The sequence below is a fragment of the Xyrauchen texanus genome, chromosome 1, assembly GCF_025860055.1.
Source record: "Xyrauchen texanus isolate HMW12.3.18 chromosome 1, RBS_HiC_50CHRs, whole genome shotgun sequence".
NCBI lineage: Eukaryota > Metazoa > Chordata > Actinopteri > Cypriniformes > Catostomidae > Xyrauchen > Xyrauchen texanus.
Genome location: NC_068276.1, coordinates 26,742,196 through 26,769,425, shown reverse-complemented (window position 1 = coordinate 26,769,425; position 27,230 = coordinate 26,742,196). Strand labels below are relative to the sequence as shown.

The following is a 27,230-nucleotide window of genomic DNA, read 5'->3' as shown; positions in this document are numbered from 1 at the left end:
TACTCACCCTCATGCCATCCCAGATGTGTATAAATGTCTTTCTTCTGCAGGACACAAGCGAAGATTTTTTAGAAGAATTTCTACGCTCTTTAGGTCCATACAATGCAAGTGAATGGTGATTAGAACTCAGACGGTCCAAAAATGACATAAAGGAGGCATGCAAGTAATCCATAAGACTAGTGGTTTAATCAATATCTTCTGAAGCAATGTGATTAAGAAACGGCTCAGTATTTAAGTACTTACATTTTTTATCAATCTCCACCTTTGACCAGTCCAAATCAGACAAAAGTGTAGTTTTACAGTTAAAAAAAGGACCCAGAAGACATGGATTAAACCACTTAAGATTTATGGATTACATGTATACTGCCTTCAAAGTTCTGGTAACCATTCACTTGCATTGTGAGAACCAACAGAGCTGAAATATTATTAAAAAAATCTTAATTTGTGTAGAAAGTACTACACATCTGGGATGACATAAGGGTAAATAAATGATACGAGAAAATTGTGTGTGTGTGTGTGTGGGGGGATGAACTAACCATTTAAAATTTCAAGCAAATAAAATGTATAACATAGAATAGTAATATGCACTAATTTAAAGGCTGTGAGAGTACTATGTCAGAGAACACTCTTTAAACTACAATCATTTAGATGTTTTTCCCCACTCACCGTCTCTACCAGCAGTTTTTTACTGGCCTCTCCAATGCTTTTCAGAGCCATATCAACATCCTTTTGACCAGGTAGACAGTTCACACATGCATTCAATGAGTGGGACACAGCCTTCGCTACCTAAAAAACAACATTGACATATATGACAATATGATACAAGTTAGAAAAACCTTATTTATACAAGTTTGGTTTTTTTAATGTGAGGGATACAGATATCTAGGACTCACCTGTGCTAGCCTCTGTTGTATCTCTGCATCACCAGGGGCAACCAGCGCCTCCTTGGCTTCAGAAATCAATTTGGCTGATCCTTCCATAACCTCACGTGCAGAGTCCAGCATGGCTGAAGCACCAGCAGGGGCTGATGTGGTAGCAGCAACTCCCCTCGCAGCCTGTGCTAAAGTCTTCAGAGTCTGCGCTGTTTCACTAGCAGCAACACCTGTAAACAAACAGGTGTTTGTGTGTGGTCAGATTTTGCCAATATTGTAGGGTCCGAATATCCCAACAAAAACAGTAAAACGGCTCAGTGAACATAGTAAATCAAGTCTTAATGACAATTTTAATATTTTAGTTAGCTTCAGGGGTAGGGATGAGAAAACATTATCATTAGAGGAGTATGAACACAATAGAAATAAATGTGTAGTGGGTTTGTGTGTGAACCAGTGGTGAATTCTCAGGGCCAGCAAAGCATTCTCTGCTGGCCTAGCATGCCTAATAAATACATATTTTTTCATCATTTCATTATCATTTACTTTTTTGCCAATTTATTTTCAATCACTTTCCACTCCTAATTCATCTACAATTGAATAGCAAAAAAAACAACTTCCTCCAATCAGATTTTTTTTCCTTGATGCTTACAGGCAAAGTGTGATGGCTGTTTCACATCGCATGCCCGAAGCCGAGCTTGTCAGGGAAGCAGTGTGCATGTCTGAGCTCCACCTCGTTAGGCCTTCAGAATTTCTAAAGAATACCTCAACAGTGCAAGTGAATAGGCATCTAAAGTCAGATTGTCAGATTCATCAGCCAATCAGGTTGATTTATTTGATTTTAGTGATGTACGCAATTTGAAAATGAAGAGCACAAGATACTAACGAGATTCTTATGGATTTGAAAGCCTGAGATGTAAACAGGAAAGGAGGACTGATTTTCACTTCAAGCAAGTTAATAAGTGCCTTTTGCATCGTTATAGCAACATCAGGAGTTTTCTTTTTAGGCTGGCTGGAGCGTCAGTTAAGTGTCGGTTCAAGTTTTTAAAGGTTAACCTGTACCCTTACGAAACAAAATGTATTTGGGAATCAAGTGACGCCATGTGAGGTTCGGACGTGTGAACGGCGAGCTCTGTGCACTTTGCTAGTTTTATGCTAGCACTATTAATGTCATAAACGGGTGAGATTAGGTTGTTGCTGACTTGGAGGATCTTGCTGTAATATGTCGATCAATCACTGCCATTGAGATGAAATGGTTACAAGAGTGGGAGGTGGTTACAAGAGTGGGAGATGTCGAGAAATGGATTGACTATCTGGAGTTATCGGAGAGGGAATTATTTGCTAATCCGCTAGTGGTTGATTTGGAGCATGTCTGGGAGAAGTCAGAGGACTTGGAGAACCATAGCCAGTGGAATAACGTCCGTATTGTTGGAATTCCTGAGGCCGAAGGTGGTCAAGGTATGGTGAAATTCCTGGACGGGCTCTTTTCGAGTCTGCATACATAACAGGCCATGAGCTGGAAATCGAGCGAGCTCACAGGGTTCCGGCTCAGAGATCCACGGAGGGTGACAGGCCCCAATAAGTTCTGGCAAAATTTCTGAGGTCATCCGATAAAGATCTCGTGTTGTGCAAGGCGAGGAATAAAGGAAGGCTTTCTTGGAAGAACCACAGCATTTTCTTGTTCCCAGACTTTGCGAATTCGAAAAGAGAGAAACATGATAGATTTACATCAACGGAAGGTCGCTTTTGCACTGATGTTCCTGGCCAAATTGAGAATAGATCCTAAGGATGGCCGTAAAACATTCACATGTCCCCAGCAAATGATGTCCTTCATAAAGTCAATGGAGTGAGTAAGTTATTTGGTGGTACTCATGTTGGAGCCGAGTGGACTGACCCAATGAACATTCAATAGACTGTCCCAGGAAACCGAGCACCTGTTTTGTTTCTTTTTTGCTGGTTCTGCCTAGTGGTTGGCGTTTGTTTTGGGAAGTAACACACTTTCAGGACAGTGTTGTGGATGATTCTGCACATTCTTTGTGCTTATGCCTCTTATTGGCTGAAGTTTTTGTGGAGTATTTCATGCAATTCATTGAATGATTGGGTAATTTGTTGCACTCATGTAGCAGCCAAATGAGCAGGCTCACTGAACACTCGTTTGACTGTCCGAGGAAACAAAATCTATTGCAAGCAACATTTTAATAGCAAATATTATTAAATAGCATTTTCCTGGTATTAGACCTCCTTGGTTTTGCGTGGTGCATGGACGTGTTTTTATATCAATTGGTATTATTAATTGGTAGCAACATAATGTAAGATGTCCATAGGCATAGGGTCTTATTAATCATGAAAATGTGTTTTCTTAATGGCATGAATCAAACTGAAGGCCTAGACTTTAAATGCACGGGCCACCACTGGTGTGCACATATGCGAGAGGGCATGTTACCTGTGTAATGCTCATTCCCCTGTGCAGCACATGTGAGCAGCTGGGCCATGGAGGAACCAACAGCCTTAGATGTACCTCCCAGGTCCTGAGTGCACTTTTCCAACTACAACATCAACAATCAAGTCACAAAATGGATGCATCTATACAATCTTAAAGAGGTCTGTAATACTGAGAACTCACAAATCATCAATTACTGCTTATTTGCATAGCTAGAATATGATTACTGAATGTGGGTCTACTCACTGATTCTCCTGGTAGGGGTTTTAGCTGTCCCTCACTAGCAGCCATTTTTGAATCCTGAAGTTCATTCTTAAGTGTCTGTACTGCTATGAGGGCCGAGTCTATCTCCATGGGGCCGCACGCTTCATGAGCCTAGATATTACATAACAAATGGATTTGAAAAGTTATCTTGGTTTCGTACACCAAATCAGCCACAACATTAAAACCATCTGCCTAATATTGTGTATGTCCCCCTCGTACCCCAAAACAGCGCCAACCCGCATCTCAGAATAGCATACTGAGATTATATTCTTCTCACCACAGTTGTAGAGTGGTTATCGGAGTTAATGTAGACTTTGTCAGTTTGAACCAGTCTTTTTGTTTTTGTCACCATTTGGAGTCAATTCTAGAGACTGTTCTGCGTGAAAATCCCAGGAGATCATCAGTTACAGAAATACTCAAACCAGCCCATCTGACACCAACAATCATCCATGCGATTATCTAATCAGCCAATCGTGTAGCAACAGTGCAGTGCATAAAATCATGCAGATATGGGTCAGGAGCTTCAGTTAATGTTCACAACAACCATTAGAATGGGGAAAAATGGGATTTCAGTGATTTTGATCATGGCATGATTGTTGGTGCCAGATGGGCTGGTTTCAGTATTTCTGTAACTGCTGATATCCTGGGATTTTCACACAAACAACAGTCTCTAAAATGTATCATAATGGTGCCAAAACCAAAAAACATCCAGTGAGCAGCAGTTCTGTGGATGGAAACACTTTGTTGATGTGAGAGGTCAGAGAATGGCCAGACTGTTTTGAACTGACAAAGTCTACGGTAACTCGGATAACCTCTCTGTACAATTGTGGTGAGAAGAATAGCATCTCAGAATAGCTGGTTGGTGCTGTTTTGGCAGCATGAGTGGGACCTACAAAATATTAGGCATGTGGTATTAATGTTGTGGCTAATCGGTGTATGTGGATCTTGTGGTCGCTGCAAATGTGTGGAGAAGATCTAGTACCTTCTCTGCAGCAGTGCGGAGCTCGGCCAGGCTGGTAGCCAGGTTCTTAGCACACTGTCCCAGCTGCATGGCTGCCGCCTGGTCTGTCACTGTGGGCATAGAGGACTTTGCTGATGCCACCATCTTACTACCGGGCTAAAAAAACATAATATGAATGAGATAATGGTCACTAGGACATTTTACTACTAAAATAGTTCCTTTAAAGCAGGGGTTCCCAAAAAACTTTTTTATTAGCTGAACCACTATTATCTTAATTATGTGGCGGCTGTGGCTCAGGTGGTAGAGCAGGTTGTACACTAATCACAGGGTTGGTGGTTCAATTCCTGGCCCACATGACTCCACATGCTGAAGTGTCCTTGGGCAAAACACTGAACCCCAAGTTGCTCCCAATGGCAGGATAGCGCCTTGCATGGCAGCTTAGGGTGAATGAGTCACAGTGTAAAGCATTTTGAATACCGTTAAGGTTAAAAAGGCGCTATATAAGTGCAGACTATTTTACCATTTTACCATTTACCAAACAATTATTCACTGATAATTAAAACTAACCTATGAACAAATATAATTCGTTCATAAATACAGACAATTTAAATGAATTTAACATCTTCACATCTACAATAAATTAATCATTTTGATAAGATTATGCAAGTGTTATTTTTTCATTAATTAATTTATATATTTTGTTATTAAAGGGATACTTCTCCCAAAAATTAAAATTCTCTCATTGTTTATTCACCCTCATGCCATCCCAGATGTGTATGAATTTCTTTCTTCTACAGAACACAAATTAAGATTTCTAGAAAAATATCTCAGCTCTGTTGGTCCTCACAAGGCAAGTGAATGGTGGCAAGAACTTTGAAGATCAAAAAAGGGCATAATAGTGGTTAAATAACAAATATATAAAAATATATTAAATAACAGTGGTTAAATCCATGATATGATATAGGTGTGGGTGAGTAACAGATCAATATTTATGGACCTTTTTACTATGATTTCTCTTCTCTGCCCTGTAGATGGATGTGAAGAAACAAGAGAAGAAAAACATGAAAGTGAAAGTGGAGATTTATAGTAAAAAAAGGACTTGCATATTGATCTGTTTCTCACCCACATTCATCATATTGCATTTGATGACATGGATTTAACCACTGGAGACTTATGGATTACTTTAATGCTGCCTTTTTGGAACTTCAAAGTTCTGGCCACCATTCACTTGCTTTGAAAGCTCTAAAAATCTTCATTTGTGTTCTGCAGAAGAAAGAAAGTCAAATTTTTTTGTGAACTTTCCCCTTAATAAAAAAGTGTTTATTTTAAATAGAAATTAATTACTTTGTATGAATTGATGTATAAGATTTTCTATTATTTAATTTGGCATTTCCATAATAATTTCACTACTGCAGTTCTATCACAAACCTCAAGGGATTCCCAGGAGAGTCCCAGGAGAGTGACGTTATCTGATGAGATTGATAGCAGATAACTGGGTAACTAGTATCAGTGACAGGAAAGATTCAATACCACTGTGTTACCTGAAGGAAGTGCTCACTGGCAATGATGAGTGCAAGCTGGGCACTACAATCTTCCGGCTGCCCTTGACTTCCCCTCACTCCCTGCACCAGCTGAGGTATATGGTCAGCGACGGCCTAACATACACACACACACACACACACGCACGAACACACAGTATATTATTGCAAACAAATTCCACACAAATGCAAAATCTAATGAACATACTCCTATAAACAGACCTTGCAGCTCTGAACAAGTTGTTGGTGAGCAGCAGTGTTCTTGTTCGAGGGTGCTGCATTCTGGGATGCTGCAATAGTTTGAGTGGCAGCAGCAGCAGCTTGTTTAGCAGCATTCTGAAGAGATGAACATCAGATGACCAAATGTTCAAATCTATCACAGCTTCATTCAAGAAGCTGACAAGTGTAAGCTCTTAAACAATTTACAGTGACTTCAAATAATCAGTCATGAGCCAGTCATTGACCTCCAGCTTCGTGATGAGTTTTTTCTTGATGGCGTTCTGAGCAGCTGCATTGGTGGCTACACGCAGTCCCTCTGCAGCCTCTCGCAGCTTCTGCTGCTGGTCCTCATTCTCAGGGTATGCTGCAGCTCCCTGCATAAACACAAACACATGTTAAAAACACTAGAGTCAGCTCCACTCGTTTCTTGCTCCAATAACTCACTTAGAAGGTAGTTTCTTTGTGTGTGACTGTGACTCATTTACTTTAATCTGCCTAAATGGAAATGAGTATTGCATGTCTATTAGGTCACAGATTTACTAACATGACAACTAATCAATGAACACATAGATGTGACTTAGACAGACAAAAAATATCTATCATCTAGATACTACATTAGCACAAAGAATATGCCTGAGATCGATACTACATTTTCAAACACTTCTGAGATTGGTATTGATTGCTAGGATCAATATTCTAGGATGAATAATTCTCCTTAATGTGACATAAGAGCTTAGAAAAATGTATGTAATATCTGTGAATGTTTAGTTATTGAATTATTATGCTCATAAATCCATATGATTAAAAGGTTTGCAAACACATGCTTTTTGTATCCAGATAATTTCTGGATATTCTTTAGCTAGATTACATTTACACCTTGTATTCTATGTGTCTCTAGAGTGATCTATAGATCTGATTGCACTTTCACATGCAAAGTACAAAAATCCACTTATACATTACATTCCAGGTCATAATAAATGAAAATTATTCATAATTTACTGAATTTTTACCACAATGTCAGATAAATGCTTTACGTCTTTTTGACAGATAGACTATATGGTATCTGGCCCATTACATGTCTCTAGAAAGATTCACAAGGATGCTAATAGGGAGTAAAAGGGAAACGTTGTAAAGCACCATTGGATATAAATGAGATTCCAAGTGTGGTCCAGTGGAATAATAATTGTTTATTAAATCGGGTGACAGGACCAGCTGTGTTGGTTGCCTTTTTCATATTGCAAAAGCAGATTAAAAACAAAATACAGAGAACCTGCTTTAATCGGATTGTGATGCAACTTCAGGTTCTCACCAAAAACTGATTGGATTGCTTCAGAAGAAGATTGCTTAAGATTTTAACCACTGGAGTTTGATTTATTCATTTGGCAGACGCTTTTATCCAAAGCGACTTACAAAAGAGGAAAACATAAGAGAATCATCTTAAGGAGACAGTGGTATGAAAAGTGCCATACTACAAAGTTTCACTATCATCAGAATAGTATACAAAACAGATTTAAGTGCAACAAGAATTGTAAATAATTATTTTTATTTATTTTTTTTTTAGTGACCGGTTAAGTGCTTTTGGAAAAGATGTGCTTTTAGATGTTTTTTGAAGATAGAGAGTGAGTCAGCTTCACGGATTGAGTTGGGATGGTCATTCCACCAACGTGGTATGATGAAACTGAAAGTCCGGGAAAGTGTTTTGGTGCCTCTTTGTTTTGGTACGACAAGACTACTTCCTTAGCCGACCGCAGGCTTCTGGTGGGAGCGTAGCTCTGCATAAATGTTTTTAGGTATGCTGGAACAGACCCAGTGACTGTTTTGTATGCCAGCATCAGGGCCTTGAATTTAGTATGTGCATGACCCGGCAGCCAGTGGAGAGAGACAAAGAGTGGTGTAACATGTGCTCTCTTAGGTTCATTAAAGACCAGACATGCTGTATTCTGGATCATTTGGAGAGGTCTAATAGCACATGCAGGATGGCCTGCAATGTTTATGCTGACTTGATCTGCCTTTTGGAGCTTCAAAGTTCTGGCCACCATTCACTTGCATTGTAAAGACCTACAAAGCTGATATATTCTTCTAAAAAATCGTAATTTGTGTTCTGCAGAAGAAAGACGTACACATCTGGGATGGCATGAGGGTGAGTAAATGAAGGGAGAATTTACATAGTTGGGTGAACTAACCCTTTAATATTTATGTAGCTGTATGCGGATAATGAAAAGTGTATTTACACCATTCACATTTGCAAAAATCTGTCCCGGACAAACTCAAAGTGGTTTCAGTGATCTGATCACAATGCATCTTGGGTTCATATACACCTGGCATTTAACGTGGTCAAGTGCCGTCTATCTAAATGTGCTCCGATTACTGAAAATGCATGTTAATGTGCGCGCGCGCACACACACACAAAAACAACCTTAAAAAAACCACTAACACAACACAAAATAAAAACACATACACACAAAATAATAAAAAACATGGGGAACTCCCACACACCTTTGCAGCCTCTACCATTCGAGCAGTGGCATCTGCAAGCAGTTTGGCAGCAGCAAGAAGCTTTTTTGAATTATTGACATCCACCTCCACCTCAGCATCTATTCTCATTGCATTGACCAGGTCAGAGGTCGCCTGGGCAAGAACACGAGCCTGTCGGACCATCTCACCTAGAGAACATCAAGTAAAAGTTTTATGTGCATCACAAAAATGCCACCAATGCACAGCTCACAGCTCACATGAGTATATAGCTCTTAATATAGGAAAATATGCATTCATCTGACCAGCATCAGCCATGGAGCTGAAAATACTCTCTGTAACCATCATAATGGTGTCAGTAGCCTGGTCGTAGCGTCCAATAGGCTCCCCGCGTGTGGCGTAGTTCCTCACGTGTGTGAGGAGGTCACTGAGAGCCTGTGTGACGATACCAGCCGCTGCGCTGACTGCCTTGAGCAGTTCTCCATCAGTGGTGGCTGACAGGCAAGCATTAACACAAACCTCCACTGAACGATCAACCAGCTTCCCTGCCTCAATCAGCTGATCCTGACACACAGGGGAACTGATGGTAGGGCTCACAACCTGAACAAAATTCACAAGCAAAAGAAGGACTATGTTAACACATCAAAACAGTCCTTTTTAGGGGAAAACTGAAAATGTTTAGGAATTTAAATAAAGCCACACAGTAATCACAAAATCTTGCAGTGGTTCCAATAAATTTAGGAATTTATTTAAACATTTCCAGGTGAGGATTTTATGTTTTTTAAATAATTCCTTACATTTATATAGTGTTTTTTCTGGAATCTTTGACTTAAAGCACTTTACATATACAGTTTATGGGGACTTTCATCCACCACCAGTGTGCCGCATCTACCTGGATAATGTGACAGAGCACTAGAATGCCCACAAACACACACACAATTGGTGGAGAGAAGAGTCAACTGATGTGGCCAACTCATTCATATATAGGAGATAATTGATGTCTAGAGGCCAATGGCCAAATTTGACCAGGGTTATACCAAGTCTCTGTTCGAGGTTCAAGCTCTGGAAAATGTAATGACTCCAGAGATTCCACGGTTTAACATCTCATCCAAAAGGCAGTGCCTTTTTTACAGTATTGGCCCTGTCACTACACTGGGGCACTAGGACCAAAAAAGGCCACATGGTGAGCACCCTCCGTTGGCCTGATTACACCTCTTTCAGCAGGAGGCCTCTCATCCAGGTGCTGTCCTGGCTCAACCCTCCTTCGCTTCATTGGCTAATCATGCAAGAGCTGCAGGGTGATAGGCTTCTGGGATTTAAAATCAAATTGGATAAGAAGCATGCGTGTGTGTGAGTGTGGGTGGGTTGCACTCTACCTTGGCACAGGCCACTAGTTGTGATGTGGAAAGGGCACACTGGGTTGCAGCAGCAATAACACTGTTCTGCAGGACAGCATCTTCAGACACCTGTGCTACATTCTTAGCCTTCAGAACCATCATGGCTGCTGCATTAGCCACAGCTTTTGCCAGATTCATCAGCACATCCTGAAATACAAACACACACAATCTCAGAGTGATACAAATTATAATACACAAATAAACACCATGTAGAGTTGAAGTCAGAAGTTTAGAAGCCAAATACATTTAAACTCAGTTTTTCACAAGTCCTGACATTTAATCGTAGAAAGCAATCCCTGTCTTAGGTCAGTTAGGATCACAACTTTATATTAAGAATGTAAATTTCAGAATAATAGTTTATATTATAAATAGATTTATTTCAGCTTTTATTTCTTTCATCACATTTCCAGTGGGTCAGAAATGTATATACACTTTGTTAGTATGTGGTATCATTGCCTTTAATTTGCTTAACTTGGGTCAAATATTTTGGTTAGCCTTCTACAAGCTTCTCACAATAAGTTGCTGGAATTTTTACCCATTCCTCCAGACAGTCAGGTTTGTAGGCCTCCTTGCTCGCACAAGCATTTTCAGATCTGCCCACAAAAATGCTATCGGATTGAGGTCTGGGCTTTGTGATGGCCACTCCAATACCTTGACTTTGTTGTTCTTAAGCCATTTTGCCACAACTTTGGAGGTACACTTGGGGTCATTGGACCGAGCTTTAACTTCATGGCTGATGTCTTGAGATGTTGCTTCAATATAGCCACATAATTTTCCTTCCTCATGATGCCATCTATTTTGTGAAGTGCACCTGTCCCTCCTGCAGCAAAGCACCCCCACAACATGATGCTGCCACCCCCATGCTTCATGAATGCGATGGTGTTCTTCGACTTGCAATCCTCACCCTTTTTCCTCCAAACATAACGATGGTCATTATGGCCAAAAAGTAAGATTTTTGTTTCATCAGACCAGAGGACATTTCTCAAAAAGTAAAATCTTTGTCCCCATGTGCACTTGCAAACTGTCTTGCTTTTTTATGGTGGTTTTGGAGCAGTCTTCTTCCTTGCTGAGCAGCCTTTCAGATTATGTCGATATAGGACTCATTTTACATTTATTGATTTGGCAGACGCTTTTATCCAAAGCGTCTTACAAAAGAGGAAAACACAAGCAAATCATCTTAAGGAGACAGTGGAACAAAAGTGCCATATTACAAAGTTTCACTAGCATCAGAATAGTATTCAAAACTTATACAAGTGCATTTATTTTTATTTTTTTGTTAGTGACTAGTTAAGTGCTCTTAGAAAAGATGAGTTTTAAGTAGTTTTTTGAAGATAGAGAGTGTGTCAGCTTCACGGATGGAGTTGGGAAGGTCATTCCACCAACGTGGTATGATGAAGCTGAAAGTCCGAGAAAGTGTTTTGGTGCCTCTTTGTGTTGTTAAAACAAGACGATGTTCCTTAGCCGACCGCAGGCTTCTGGTGGGAGTGTAGCTTTGCAGAAATAATTTTAGGTATGTTGAAGCAGACCCAGTGAATGTTCTGTATGCCAGCATCCGAGCCTTGAATTTGATATGTGGATCAACCGGCAGCCAGTGGAGAGAGGAGTGGTGTAACCTGTGCTCTCTTTGGTTCATTAAAGACCAGACGTGCTGCTGCATTCTGGATCATTTGCAGAGGTCTAATGGCACATGCAGGGAGGCTTGCAATGAGAGCGTTACTGTAGTCCAGTCTAGTTATGACAAGTGACTGAACAAGCAGTGGTGTGTCATGTTCAGATTGGAAGGTCTTATCTTCCTGATATTGTAGAGTGTATTCTACATGATCTTGCGGTCTTTGAGATGCGGTCCATGAAATTTAGTTTGTTATCAATGGTTACACCTAGTTTTCTGACTGTTTTAGAAGGCGTAACTGTAGTCAAATCCAGCTACACGGTGAAGTTGTGTTCAACAGCAGGGTTGGCTGGAAAGACCAGGAGTTCGATTTTGGCTGGATTGAGTTGCAGGTGGTGTTCCTTCATCAAGGCCGAGATGTCTGCCAGGCAGGCAGAGATTCGAGCAGTCACGGTGGTGTCGTTGGGCTGGAAAGACAAGTAGAGTTGTGTGTCATCGGTGTAGCAATGGTATGAGAAACCATGTGCTTGAATGATGGGTCCAAGTGATGTTGTGTAATCCTCTTTTACTGTGGATATAGGTACTTGTCTACATGTTTCCTCCAGCATCTTCACAAGGTCCTTTGCTGTTGTTCTGGGATTGATTTGCACTTTTAGCACCAAACTACGTTCATCTCTAGCAGACAGATTGCGTTTTTCCCATGATGTCAAACAAAGAGGCACTGAGTTTTGAAGGTAGGCTTTAAAATACATCAACAGGTATGCCTCCTATCAGAAGCTATTGGGCTAACTGTCTAAAGGCTTGACATAATTTTCTGGAATTTTCCAAGCTGCTTAAAGACACAGTTAACTTAGTGTGGTCTTTATGATTTGACGTAGCTGGCTGAAAAGCAGTGCATGTTTTTGTTTCTTTGGACTCTGCTAAAAGTGCTAATAAATGTCTATGTGTTTGTCAAGCTGGTTCCCACCTCCTCCTTTCCATTTTAATCTCCCCTGTTACACTTAGTGTATATAAAGTTCTGACCCACTGGAATAGTGATATAGTCAATTAAAAGTTAAACAATCTGTCTGTAAACAACTGTTGGAACAATTACTTGTGTCATACACAAAGTAGATGTCCTAAACGACTTGCCAAAACTATAGTTTGCTAATATGAAATATGTGTAGTGGTTAAAAAAATAGTTTAATGACTTCAACCTAAGTGTATGTAAACTGCTGACTTCAACTGCAACACAAGAGACAACAATGTACCTGGAAGCGCTCATCGGTTTCATTCTCTCCAATCTGTCGGAGCAGATCTCCACTGGCTTGACCGATACTTCCAGCTGCAGTCAAAACTGTCTGTCGTGGCTGCATGAGAACACATACACACCATTAAACACAGCACTGTTAAAATTATTAAGCATCACATGAGTTGAGCCACAAAGATATTAGAAAAAAAATATTCAAAGTAGAAATTTGCACACTCCCTTACCTCTCCTGATGTAGGCTCTACAGCCTTGAGCAGGTCAGACACAGTTCCAGTGAGAGTTCTGGCAGCCCTCATGAGGTCCTGTCCACTGCCTACTTCATCCTCCATCAAAGCAGCCAACATTTTCACACCCTTTGACATCTCCGTCAGATTAGAGGAGATTGTGGTGATGGCACACCCAACTGCAGTGTAATCAGTGTCTGTTGGATCACCTGAGAAATGGAACAGGAGACTCAATCATTACATTGCGGATAACATCCAAAATGCCAAGACAGCCCAACTGAAATTCAAACCAGTTTAAGATGGTTTGCTGGTTTAAGGTGGTCTAAGATCAGTACACTGTCGTTGACTGGGTTTAAGCTGTTTTTCTTTTTACTTATCAGAGTGTTACATTCTGATGATCATGAAATTGTTGTGCAAGACCTCAATAATCCACCTAATATTCATATTTTGGTCTGTTCTCAGCAAAAATAGATTAGATAGCTTAAGACATGATTAAACCACAGGAGTCATAAGGTTTACTTTTATGCTGCCTTTATATTCTTTTTGGAGTTTCAAAGTTTTGGTCACCATTCACTTGCCTTGTATGGACCTAAAGAGCTTAAATATTCTTCTAAAAATCTTAATTTGTGTTCTGCAGAAGAAAGAAAGTCATACATATTTGGGTTGGCATTAGAGCAAGTACATGAGAATTTAAATTTCTGGGTGAACTATTCATTTTATTCAGTAGGTTACATATTCTACTTTAGGTCAAGGCCTTACCAGCAGTAAGATTAACCACAGAGGCAGTTCCAGCTGTAATGGCGTCTACCTGAGAGTGAATATCATGCTTGGACTCATCCATCTTATTTTGAATCCACACTTTAGAAGACTGAAGAAAAAAATAAAAGAATGCAAAGAATGTTCAGGTAAGAATCACAGGAGTATAAGAAGGTAAATGCGAAGGGTCAAGACTACACAAGCACATTTACATTTGTACATGTATTCTCTCACCATATCATCTCCAAGTGGTGGCAGCTCTTCCACCTCCTCCAGGTTTGACTGAGCCTGCTGCACTGCTTGCATACTGCTGTTAATTGTGCCCACTAGAGCTTGTTGGGCTGCACTCTTTTCAAACAATTAGGGGTGGCAAAAATTACACAATTCACAGTTTGATCTATAGATGTAAACAATGACAGCTGTAAACTAATGAATGACCAATATGGGTTACACAATGTCTGATGCCGATTTCTAGACAGCAAGGTGGTCCTATGGCCAATTCAGTATACTGTAAAATACTGGACAATTAATTTGTTTGGCCGATAAATTGGTCTATGAATAAGAGAAATTGTTTGTGTTTATCCTCACCAGTGGTGGCATATGTCCAAGATGCATTTGTCCAGTGGTGATTTGTTGCTGTGGAGACGGCATGGTACCTCTGTTTAGTGTTTCTGGGCCAACAGACCCTGACCTCAAGATCCCAGGCAGTGCCACCGAGCCATGCTCTACCCGTCCAGTATGATTAAACTGCTGCTGCAATATAGTGGATCTGTGCAAGGAATGAGAGCGCAAGGACATACAGCCATATTGGTTCAGCTACAGCATTCGTGGTTTATTCAACAACCACAGACATCTCGTCATTTAAAAACAGGTTGAGAGTACAGAAATGTGTGTGGAATAGGTAAACTCAGCTCCATCTAGATAACTCAAGATAACTAGAGACTGAGATAAGGTTGTTGTTTTAACACTGTGAAAAAACGATTCCACATTATTTTCCTCCTCTTGATCTGGTCTGATTACAGAAGTATTTCCAAAGAGAACGGTCAGGAAATTACAAAGCAATAAAAGGAGATTTGGTTCTTATCATTGCTGCCTCAAAAGGGCTGCCTTTGAGAGCTTTGTGTAATATACAGTATGTCTTACTTTTTTGGAGAAACTGATTCCTCTAACATGGTAGCCTCTTCATCTCCCTCCAAGCCAAAATGATCCTTGCTTTGTTTCTGTGGGGTTAAACAGTCACGAAGAAACATTTTACATACATATACACAGACAAGACTCTGGTTACACTCTGCATACTGATAATCTGTATACCATTAGTCAGTGATACGAAAACCCTTCATAATCCAGGAAAGTGCATAATCTCTTTCCGGGAAAGCACATGAAACAAACTGAATGCATCACAAGTCATGTGAGAAAAGCCATGAAAAGGGATTAATACTGGCCTTCTTAAGGATGATGTCGATGTAACCAGCTATAAGCTGAGATATCTGTTCTCCCTCTGTGGTCTGTACTGAATAGTAGCTCTCCTGATACTCCCCAAAATCCTGCACATGAACGCAAGCACAGTTCAATGAAAACTAAAAAGCTTGAGAACATCAGGGAGGGAAAATAAGAAAAAAAAACTATGATATCTTTAGTGCTTTCCTGAAGCTTTGAGCCATTTGGATGTATGTTATGTAAGTACCAGTGTAAAGCTTTTAGGTGAGGCAGCCCATCTCTTCACTGTAGTAAGCGGCCACTCCTGAACCACGTCTTTGGTTTTCTCATCCACTCGCATCACTGATTCTTTGGTTATACCAAGCAGCCTTGGGACAAGCTTATTCTTGCTTTTCATTTTCTCCTAAGAAAAAAAAAAAAAAAAACAACACGAAAATGTTAATTCACTATTTTGAATCAGTAAGTACTACAGACAAACATCTTTTTATGTGTGTGTTAAATGGAGGAAAGAATGTAATATGGGTTTAAAACAATATGAGGGTTAGTAAGACCCTGTTTCCACCTGGCATTAAGATGCGTCTCGGGTGATATGATCATATGCGGTCAGGTGAGACACATCACTGTTTACACCTGGTCATTTAAATATGTCTCCTGTGACCATTTGTGATTGCATTTGGAGGGGAGAGACTGTTTCATTATGACATCACTATGTCAGTGTGTTACTGCATGATAATAAACCAGAATTCAGTAAATTCAGAAATTTAATAAATAAAATTCAGAAAAGACTGGTTTGTGTATATATATGCTTTTTACATTTTTCGATTGCTCATAACTCGTTTTAGCGCAGCAGTTGATTGACAGGTGAGGTGTGGCACTTCACTGTTGCTGGGACACATACAGAACCGTTTTTTATACCTCAAATGTGAAGCGTTCAGATGCGTTTTTGCCCACATACATATGTGGTTTTTGTGATCTGATCACCCCGTGATTAGTGTTTAGACCCCATTTAGACCTGTATTTAGCGCTGACTACATGTGATCGATCACCAAAAACGCATCTTAATATCAGGTGGAAAAGGGGTCCAAGTGATTGCAGAATTTATCCTAAACTGTTTAAATCTTTAAACAGTTCTGCTGGTTTCAAACAAAACTTCAAAAGAAAACTTAATTAAATAAAATAATATAATAGAATTATAAAGTAGTTCTATGCACAAATGCGTTTTTATGACTATACTCAGTTTTTACTCATTTTTTAAAATGTACTTGTTCATTGAATTATTGTATTTAAGCAATATCACACGAACAAGAGTATGATATGGCCCTAAATTGTTTGTGCACTGGAAGCTTCTGTCACCAAGACAAATTCCCTGTATTTGTAAGCATACTTATAAAGCTCACTATCTGATTTAAAAATTCTGTATTCACTCAGGAACAACTGAAAGGGGTTTTGTTCCAGTTTCTGGTTACATTCAGCCAAAAAAACTTTGTTTATTTTTGGTTTTCATTATTGTTCCTTGAACCGTTTTTAGTCTAACCTTTACATAATGTATTTTAAAACATTTTAGCACACCGTTTTAGTACACCATACATTATGTAGGCATCCTATAGTTTGAAGGAATCAGTAAAAATAAGTAATATGCGATCTCGCAAGTATTTTGGGAACTTGACACATCTGCTCCCTCTTAACTTTAAAACTCAAGCAGAGCCAAATTACAATCACTCGGAGTCATGCAGACCACCACTGGCAAGGAAAAGATAAGGGGGTAGATGGAAGAGATGGAGAATCTCTGGATGTGAAATTCCTCTCGGATGATGAAAGCTCACAGAACAATGATTAGCAACGCTTATACAAAGGAAAATTCTGGAATGGAGGGAAGAAATCTATCCTTGATATTTTACTGATTTTTGCAACTCAAGTCAGCTGATCTCAAAAACAACTGTACATTATCATGACCTGATTTAGAAAATAATTTTTTCAAATGTGATTTTAAGGTAAGAACACAATGCCTGAATTATGTACACCCAAACACATACACACTTTACCTTCACTAAGAAGAAAGACACTCCATATGTTCTGAGGGATCTCGCAAGCTTTACGTACTTCACTTTGGCTTCGATCTCTGTCATTTCGCCACAAGCCTTATGCTCCTGTCAGAATCATATGTGCAAGGTACATGTTAAACAGGCTGTGTAAAACGATAATATTTGTTTATATCCAGAGAGCAGAATAAATGGTATTTACCTGAAAGACTTTCTTCTCTGCACTTCTCTGTTTGATGTACTCTTTCGGCAAAAATTCCTTCAAACTGAACAAAATGCAGTTATACAATCTGTTTAAATGTTTTTTGCATATCTAAGCACTTAATAAAATGTTCGTTTGGATTTGTTAAGCTCATATTAACTAAACAGATCATATAGCGATTACAACATCACATTTTTACACATAATTTGTGTGCGATCATTGATTTGGTAGTGGCTTTTTAATAATGCAGCACTAAAGACTAAGCACATCATGCACTATAATCAAGAAAGTACTAAGGTGGCATCTTACTCCAGAAATCCAGACTTGTGTTTATGTTCTATATGAGGCCCAAACTGGATCTGCGCTTGAATGCCACCAAATTCACAGGCCTTGTCAAACGACACCGGATGAGAACCATTCAAGATATCGTCACGTGCCTGGGGAAAACACACATTTTTTTTTAGACATCTCACAGCAAAAATTATCCAGATAAGCAGTCAAGCCCCTGACAGAAGAAGAGCTTATAGAAAGGTAATTCGGGTTGCACTACTTTACGGATCAATATGTTGCATGTAAGTAGCATGTAGTGAAGGACTCACAGTGGCTTATAACAGATTTACAGCACTTCAATGCATATACATTAGGTTACAGTATATTGAACAAGCATGTAGAGAACTGCAGAATCACACACACACCATCTAGGCCACTACAGTAGCGAGTACAGTGGAATCAAGCCCAAGGCTGTTAGGTGCTGATTGTGGCTTTTACCTCACCATCATTACAAAATAAGACTGACAGGATTCTGACCTGCACGTAGAGCAGATTGAGCTGCACGGGATCTCGTGAGTCCACGTTTTGATCGGAGTAGAAGAACTTTCGTCTCAACAGCAGAGTTTCGCTCTCCTCAACTCCCTGTTCTCTGAACGTACACCCATGATCCAACCAATTCACTATGAAAGAGTGATCAAATCCAGAGAATAATAGGAAACAAAGATCAACCGTGATCGAAAACAATTGTAAACATGAATGTCAGAATTTTATTTTTGACTTATGTTGGTCTCTTTAGCACTATGGAGAACGCGCAGACACAAACAAATGTGGCTTTTACAGGAGTCTGTCGTAGGAGTCTACTATTCACTTTTTTTTGCATCTTATTTCCATACAATGACAGTGAATGCTTACTGGAGGCTAACATTCTAACATCTCCTTTTGTGTTCCATAGAAGAAAGAAATTTAGATTTGGAACAACACGGGGGGTGTAAAGATGACAGAACTCTCCTTCTAGGGTGAACCATCCATTTAATGCCTATTAAAGTCTTTTATTCTAGTCTATTTTCATGTATTTTACTTTATTTATAGTGTATATTCTTATTATTTGTAACCGCTGGATTCATAGTTTTTGTTTTTCAAATTGTGTGTATTGTAATTGTAAATATTGTATACAAAACAATCACACTTAAAACTGACACAGCACAGTTCAGCATGTCTATCTACATATGTTTCTGATTTGTTCCCTACAGTCATCATCTGTGTGTAGTTTTGCTTTGAGCTTCTCCATCTTCCTCTCTTCTCTCAACAGAGTTCTGTCTTTCTTTAGTGTGCCTGTCCCTTCATCCTTCTTCTCCTCCACCACCTCCTGAATGAGGGAGTACTCTTCATAGTTTGTGATTCCTGGAAGGGGAAATGAGGGGACACAGTTATGGGCTTGTTATTGGCCTGTGATTGTGTGTACAGTGTGTGTATACAAGAGTGTCACTGACCTATTCTACTGCAGATGGTGACAAGCAGTTCTCCCACAGTTTTGGAATCATCCACCATGATAGTCTTCACTGCTCCATCCAGCATTTTTATCTTCTGAGGCCTCTGTTTTCTCTTATACTCCAGTATGTCCTATGAGAGAGAGAGAAACTTTAGGTTATGCATGTAACCCCGGTTCTCTGATAACAAGAGTGAAGCATCTCACTACAGGAAAAATCAAATGAAATCAATCAAATCATTTTATTGTCACACTACCGTGTACACAAGTGCAACAGTAGGTGAAATTCTTGTGTGCAGTTCCGAGCAACATAGCAGTCATGACAGTGACGAGACATATACCAATTACAGTAAACAACATACTTACAATACAATAATTATATACAATGTACAGTAGACAATACACACAATATAGAATACACAATATACAATAAGTAAGAGTATATGAAATATATATATATATGTAGTTGTATTGAGGAGAATATGTTGACAGTCCAGTGTGAGATTATAGATGAATAAAGTGCAGTGCTAAATATTGATCCTGATAGATCAAGTGTTCAAAAGTCTGATTGCTTGGGGGAAGAAGCTACCATGTAGTCGGCTGGTGCGGGTCCTGATGCTGCGATACCGCCTGCCTGATGGTAGCAGTGAGAACAGACCATGACTGTGATGGCTGGAGTCTCTGATGATCCTCAGAGCTTTTTTCACACACTGCCTTGTATATATGTCCTGGAGGGAGGGAAGCTCACCTCCGATGATGTTTCTGGCAGTTCGCACCACCCTTTGCAGGGCTTTGCAGTTGTGGGCGGTGCTATTGCCGTACCAGGCAGTGATGCAGCCAGTCAGGATGCTCTCTACAGTGCTGGTGTAGAACCGTGTGAGGATGTGTTGGTTCATTCCAAACTTCCTCAGCCGTCTCAGGAAGAAGAGGCGCTGGTGAGCCTTCTTCACCATGGCCTCAGTGTGGACAGACCATGTGAGTTCCTCAGTAATGTGGACAACGATGAACTTGAAACTGCTGACTCGCTCTACCGGTGCTCCATTAATGTGATGGGGCTGTGTTCTCCGTCTTTCTTCCTGAAGTCCACTACAAGCTCCTTGGTTATACTGACGTTGAAGGAGAGGTCGTGCTCCTGACACCAGCGTGTCAGAGTGTGCACCTCCTCTCTGTAGGCTCTTTCATCATTGTCAGTGATCAGACCTACCACCGTCGTATCATCAGCAAACTTAATGATGGTATTGGAGCTATGTGTTACCACACAGTCATGTGTGTATAGGAAATACAGGAGTGGGCTGAGAACACAGCCCTTCGGGGCTCCAGTGTTGAGGGTCAGTGATGAGGAGATGTTGCTGCCCATTCTAACCACCTGACGGCTGCCTGACAGGAAATCCAGGATCCAGCTGCACAGTGAGCTGTTTAAGCCCAGAGCCCAGAGTTTCTCATCAAGCTTGGAGGGCACTATGGTGTTGAATGCTGAGCTGTAGTCTACAAACAGCATTCTCACATATGTGTTCCTTTTTTCCAGATGGGAGAGAGCAGTGTGTATTGTAGATGCAATGGCATCATCAGTGGAGCGGTTGTTGCGGTATGCAAACTGCAATGGGTCCAGAGAGGTGGGCAGAACAGAGCAGATGTAATCTCTGATTAACCTCTCGAAGCATTTGCTGATGATGGGGGTCAGAGCAACAGGACGCCAGTCATTTAAGCAAGTGATTATAGCTTGCTTCGGTACAGGCACAATGGTTGATGTTTTGAAGCATGTGGGGACTACAGACAGACAGATTGAAAATGTCCGTAAAAACACCAGCCAGTTGATTTGCGCACGCTCTGATGAAGCGGCCCAGAATGCCGTCTGGACCCGCGGCTTTACGCGGGTCCATATCACATATTCTATTATTGTTAAACTGCCTTAGCATATCCGATTCTGGAAGCACTAAATGACACCACGGCTATCAGTTGACAGACCAATCACAGCAGTGATCAGGTAGTCCTACCTCCATCATATAGGACATCGTCTCTGTCCATCGGATGAGATGTTAATCAGAGGTCCTGACTCTCTAAGGTCATTAAAAATCCCAGGACACTTCTCGAAAAGAGTAGGGGTGTAACCTCTATGTCCTGGCCAAATTCCTTATCATTTATCAGTCATGGACTTCTAACAATCCCCATCCATTAATTGGATTTATAACTCTACTCTCTCCTCTCCGCCAATAGGTGGTGTGTGGTGAGCATGTTGGCGCACTATGGCTGCCGTAGCATCGTCCAGGTGGATGCTGCACACTGGTGGTGGTTGAGGAGAGTCCCTATGTTCACTATGTAAAGCGCTTTGAGTGTAGTGTCAGAAAAGCACTATAAATGTAATGTTCATTCATTCATTCGCTGCCAAAGATCCCTTCTTCATTCTCTGCAAATCTCTTCTCCATGCAACTGCAAGGAGTCAAGATGTGGTACCAGATCCAATCCTGCCTCGGAGGTCTTCAGAGAATTCCTTGGACTTCATGGCTTGGTTTATGCTCTGACATGCACTGTTAACTGTGGGACCTTCTATAGACAGGCGTGTGCCTTTCCAAATCATGTCCAAATCAACTGAATTTACCACAGGTGGACTCCAATCAAGTTGTAGATACATCTCAAGGATGATCAGTGGAAACAGGATGCACCTGAGCTCAATTTTGAGTGTCATGGCAAAGGCTGTGAATACTTATGTACATGTGATTTTTTTTGTTTTTTTATATTTAATAAATTAGCAATTTGAGGAAAATTATGAATTTAATCCATTTTGAAATAAGGCTGTACCATAACAAAATGTGGAAAAATTGAAACGCTGTGAATACTTATTTTTTTACCACTTCATTATTATGATTGCCTTTTCATTTAGTTTGAAGTGCAAACTGAATTTAGAAATGTCTTGTTTAAGTTTTAATTTTTTTATATAATGAATTTAATTTTCAATGCAAAATCACTAAAGCAATAATATTCCCCGATCCCTCAGCTGGGGGGTTGATTATTTAATTGTAAATTGTGATTTTTTTTTTTTTTTAAATATCATGAACATATTATTTGCATATTGCCCAGCCCTAGGAGGGAACAAAACTAATTTATTCACACATTCTAAGTCATTACTCTTCCGAAGCAGCTAAACTGCATGCTGGGATGAAAGGTAATAAAACACCAACATTAAACCCGCAACAACCCACAATAAATGATGTATTTGCCTGGACAACAAAATACATGACCGGTAGCCCATGATGGAGAGAATACACAGATGAAGTTAGTTTGTTGCCAAAGAGATGTTGCCCTTCACAACTGTTGAGAAGCCATCTTTCAAAAAAGTTACCAACACACTATTTTAATTGCACTCTCAGTTTTTTTCATTTCATTTGAAATTTTTGTTACAATAAATATAAAATAAAGTAAAAACAATTGAAATCAAGCTGCCTTGCATTATTGTGTAGGCTATTGCTTAATGAAAATGTCCCCATTGTACCACCTAGTGTCCAACCAGCTGTAATACCGATGTTAGTCGGTTCGAACATGAACACTGCACCAGTGTGAAAATTATGATACTGTGGCAAGTCTATCAGCCACTGAACATAAAAATGGCACAATGTATCTGTGTGCACACCATTGGTCAAACACCCATTTTTGATTGTATGCTGAACGTGTTGAGGCAGCCCTCACGCTCTGAATCGTCTCAATCACCACCTGGGGTAAACCCATGACACTTAAATTTAGCCTCTCACGGACCAGGCCCAGAGAGCTACTCAGTCCGGGGTGAAATATTTTACCACGTGCTTGTTACATCAAGACCCTGAGTAGCAGGAGGGACCAGGGCTGGCGGCAGAGTAGTTGTATAATCTCCACGAGCCACAGTTTCACCAGCAAGTTTGGGGCAATCAGTATGACTGAGTGACCATATTTTCATATCCTTCTTAGAGATGGAATGTTTAGACTCAGTGGGGGAAATGCTTAAAAGATTTCGCCAGAGCATCCACAGCCGTCTCACCAAAGAGAAAAGAGGGCAATAAGCATTTTCGTGAGATGTGAAAAGATCTATGGCAGCTCGCCCAGATCCAACTCTCCCTGGACAGGAGAAGGGGACTCATCCAATGCGCAGTCTGGTCAGGAAGGAGGATAAACAGGGAAACTGGCATCCTCCTCCCATTAGTTCTCCAAAAGTCGATTATCAAAATCCTCCTTTTCCTCCTCTTTTGCCCCTGCCAAAGTGGCTGATTCAAAGAAGGAAGGTCAGGAGAGACTTCATCCATTTGATCCCCCCTAGCTACGCTGTTCCCAAAGCTTGGGAGGGGGTTCTTTCACTGTGGATGTTGGAGAGATCCTGGATCCCACACCCTCCCCTCCAAAACGTGCAACATGCAGTGCGGGCAACAAGTGAGATTAGCAAGTGAGGCTTGTGCATGTCTGACCCCAGGTGATACATAGCCTGTGGGAATCCTTCTGAGAAATCATCGATCCACATGTGGTGTGAAGTGAAAGTTTGGAATATTTTTGGGTAGATATTTAATTGTGTGAAAACATTTAAAAGTCAATACTTTATATAGGCTATTGTTTATATGCTTGTTATGATTTCAAGCCTGAAAATGCTCCCCACATGGTAAACATTTTTATTGCTTATTTTGGCAGAGGCAAGTCCCTAATTTTAAGCTTGTTTTTACACAACAGGTGCCTCGTTTCTCTTGAGAGATATGGCCATTTCGTCTTTATCGGGCAATATATGGCAACTGGTATATCACCCACTCAGTACATTTTAAATCTTTTAATTTTATATTACTTATGCAGTTTACAAAAAGCAAATGTAGATAGAATACTTCAGGCTGAAATTATCTACTAAATGCAAACGTTTAAATGGAGTCTAAAATGGACTGCAGAAGTTTAATAGAAAGGGTTAGAGAGCTGGAAAAATCCCTGACCAGAATGTTTGAGGAATATCAATAAAGCGATGCCTTGCAAGCACCAAAATGAACGTGAGTGTGTTTGAGTGAGACAGAAGAATGCAACAGAGGAAAGGGTAGAGAGAATTGTTCTTTGCATGCAAAATACAAAACTAGACAACCAAGACAAGGTTGTGAGAGCTGAGCATCAGAATGTATGAAAGAGAAGAAAAATACTTGATTACAAAAAATGAATCACTATTGATGAAAGCTTCATTTAACACTATACAATTTACACCACTCACCCAAACACATATTTATTTCTGGGAACAAGCATTTATCTATACACAACACTCCTTCGCAAAAGGAAAACGGTGCAGTGACAAATGCATGTTGTCAATCACATCACTGTATTTCCTCTCAGTAAAGATTGTAAGGACACAGAACATTTGACAAGAGCTTGTAAAATCAGCTGGAGTGTAGACAAAGAAGGTCAAAGACTTTACCCCATTTCTCAGCATGTAATAATCCAGTGTCCGGCCCCCTTCCAGCCAGATCCCTTTCCTGGGGTCCTCGTCAGACAGAAACAGCCCATACTCTGAAGCTGAGAAACAACACACACAGTTTAAGAGCTTGTAATTGGCACAACATAATATCAAACTAGATTTGCACATCTTGAAAGAAATACCAGTGCTAGCATTGTAGGGAAAAAATTTAGGAAAGCTTAAGTTTTATGCACAAATTAAATGTAATATCAGCTCTAGAGGTAGAAGATACATCATTTCATTGATTATTCAGTAGAAAAGTTGCTTTTTGCAGCCGTCAGTTTTAGGCAATACTTTATTTTTATATTCCTCCATACTCCTCTGTGGCTGCGCTGAAGAACTCCACAGTTAGAACGGGGTGGTTTCTAGAGTATAACAGCCTCAAAAGTGAAATATAAACAATTACTGAGACCACGTGGGGTCTGTATCAAAATCTTTTATCATTGACAATATTCATCTATATTATTTTCCTCCCTTAAATGCAACTTGTTATCTTGATTAGATAATCAAGTGTTCGATATTGAAGCAAGGGCATGCAAAGAAATGTGTGACTATATGGAAATGTGCCTCATCAATATTTAGGCTATAAAAAGCTTAATTTGGTTAATATATGATATAAAGCATTGTAAGAGGGCCACATCTCCATCACTTCAAATTTCCCCTTGTGTGTTTATGGCTTGTTTATGGTAAAAAGTCCTATGTTATGCACCATATCTTAATTTTTTCTGGACATTATTGGCATTTTGGTTGAACAATAAACTGCATCAGGGATTTTCAACTTTTTAGACTATGTAGCCTCTGTGCCTGTGCCCGTCATAGTAAAAAAAAGTATACATTCTTCATTTTAGTATACATTTTAACGTTCTATAAATCGATTTTAAAATCTATAAGCTGAATAATCACCTTAATCCAACTTAGTTATCAGTAACAGCAAAATCCATAATCAGTCGACCTCTTATCAGAGCTGCTTTGATTCTTAGCGTACACATTGTTTTCTGTTGGCTGTGTATGATAATTAACAAATAACGTGACACCGTTTTGCAGTGTAAACATCGGAATCCCATATACTATATGGGTGTTACACATCAAAAAGAAGCTGAGAACTGTTTCTGAATTACTTAATTGCTATTTTTAACATAAATAAATTAGGACTGTGCCTATATGGTGGTAATTGTAATATAAATTGTTTATTGAAATAAATTGTGCAGCTCTAAATTAAAATGTGAAATTCTAATACTTGTTGAATGTAAGCAAAAAAACACATTCGAATGCATTCGAATTTTGGATGTGTGTCGAGCACCGAAGAGACCGATCACATTCTTGTACTAAAAAAGACAAGATGTATCGCAACAAATACAGGTTGAAGAAGTTCTTTTAGACACGACATCTAAAAATACAGCAGACCTGAACAAGATGCAAACAATCATAGACGTTCATCTTGCGCATGTTTACATAGAAAAATAAAATGGTAAACTGGTTGTTTGTAAAAGCGTTCAGTGTAATCCCTGTTTGCACCACAAATTACAAACCTATTTAAATTGTCAAACTAGCCACAAACATACCACAAATTTTCAGCAAATCTGACACTCATTATTTTCACATTCACCGGTAGTGGTGAACTTGTAGCTACCTTTGGTAATGATGGACAATTTGCCACAAGTTTGCAACAGAGCTCATTTGCATGTGAAAACCAACAGTGGCGAATATGCGCCAAGTTTTCGGAAATTTGCCATCAACTCTCGATTTTTGTAAGGGCTAAAATATTAATCAAACTCACTCCAAATGCCGCCAGTTTCTGATACGGTATTCCACACAACATGGTTTTATTATATCCATGCATGTGGTTGAGGACAAATAAGTTTAAAATAGATTAATAGCAGTGAAATCCCTTACAACATTATAAAATCTCTGTCTTGCCAGCACTCAACACCAGTATCTCACAGGAGAAAGATGACGTGAGCTCACTCCCATTGACAGTAGCTACCGACTGCCACTCATCATTTGCATAAAGTTAAACTTTTCTCAACTTTGTTTTGTCGCTCGCCACGCCCACTGCCACTCGTGTCTCCGGATGTCGCTGTGCTCTCATTGAAAATGAATGGCATCCTGATGCTTTGTTTGCTCTGTGTTGCTTGCGGTGTGAATGAGCTTAAAGGCCCTCTGAGAAAGGTTTTGGGAACCCTAAAGGATTTCTGTCATTGCAGGGCAAGATCTGCAATCTTACAATGTTCAGAGAATCAATAGCCTTTGCGATGATCTTCAGCCTCCGACGAAGTTCTGGCAGTTTCAGAAATGTAGTATAGTGTGACTGCTATTACAACGGCCAATGAGATATTTCACTCCTCTCTGGCACCCTAATTC

At 39.9% G+C, this 27,230-nt stretch overlaps 1 protein-coding gene across 1 annotated transcript in view; it reads right to left on the bottom strand.

Annotated features, from left to right (window-relative positions):
• The window catches only part of LOC127649016 (talin-2-like), a 68,803-nt gene that overhangs the window by 19,598 nt on the left and 21,975 nt on the right, over positions 1-27,230 (bottom strand). The window contains exons 4-29 of the mRNA XM_052133903.1: positions 24,831-24,928; positions 19,437-19,566; positions 19,195-19,347; positions 18,484-18,626; positions 17,986-18,113; positions 17,677-17,740; positions 17,478-17,582; positions 15,683-15,838; positions 15,441-15,542; positions 15,142-15,218; positions 14,587-14,767; positions 14,233-14,346; positions 14,002-14,110; positions 13,243-13,451; positions 13,020-13,118; positions 10,140-10,307; positions 9,069-9,363; positions 8,788-8,954; positions 6,537-6,665; positions 6,295-6,408; positions 6,076-6,189; positions 4,556-4,690; positions 3,556-3,684; positions 3,313-3,415; positions 894-1,102; positions 667-786 (exon numbers count right to left, since the gene is read on the bottom strand). Of these exons, the coding sequence (XP_051989863.1) occupies positions 667-786; positions 894-1,102; positions 3,313-3,415; positions 3,556-3,684; positions 4,556-4,690; positions 6,076-6,189; positions 6,295-6,408; positions 6,537-6,665; positions 8,788-8,954; positions 9,069-9,363; positions 10,140-10,307; positions 13,020-13,118; positions 13,243-13,451; positions 14,002-14,110; positions 14,233-14,346; positions 14,587-14,767; positions 15,142-15,218; positions 15,441-15,542; positions 15,683-15,838; positions 17,478-17,582; positions 17,677-17,740; positions 17,986-18,113; positions 18,484-18,626; positions 19,195-19,347; positions 19,437-19,566; positions 24,831-24,928 (3,551 nt within the window). The remainder of the gene's footprint in view (positions 1-666; positions 787-893; positions 1,103-3,312; positions 3,416-3,555; positions 3,685-4,555; positions 4,691-6,075; positions 6,190-6,294; positions 6,409-6,536; positions 6,666-8,787; positions 8,955-9,068; positions 9,364-10,139; positions 10,308-13,019; positions 13,119-13,242; positions 13,452-14,001; positions 14,111-14,232; positions 14,347-14,586; positions 14,768-15,141; positions 15,219-15,440; positions 15,543-15,682; positions 15,839-17,477; positions 17,583-17,676; positions 17,741-17,985; positions 18,114-18,483; positions 18,627-19,194; positions 19,348-19,436; positions 19,567-24,830; positions 24,929-27,230) is intronic.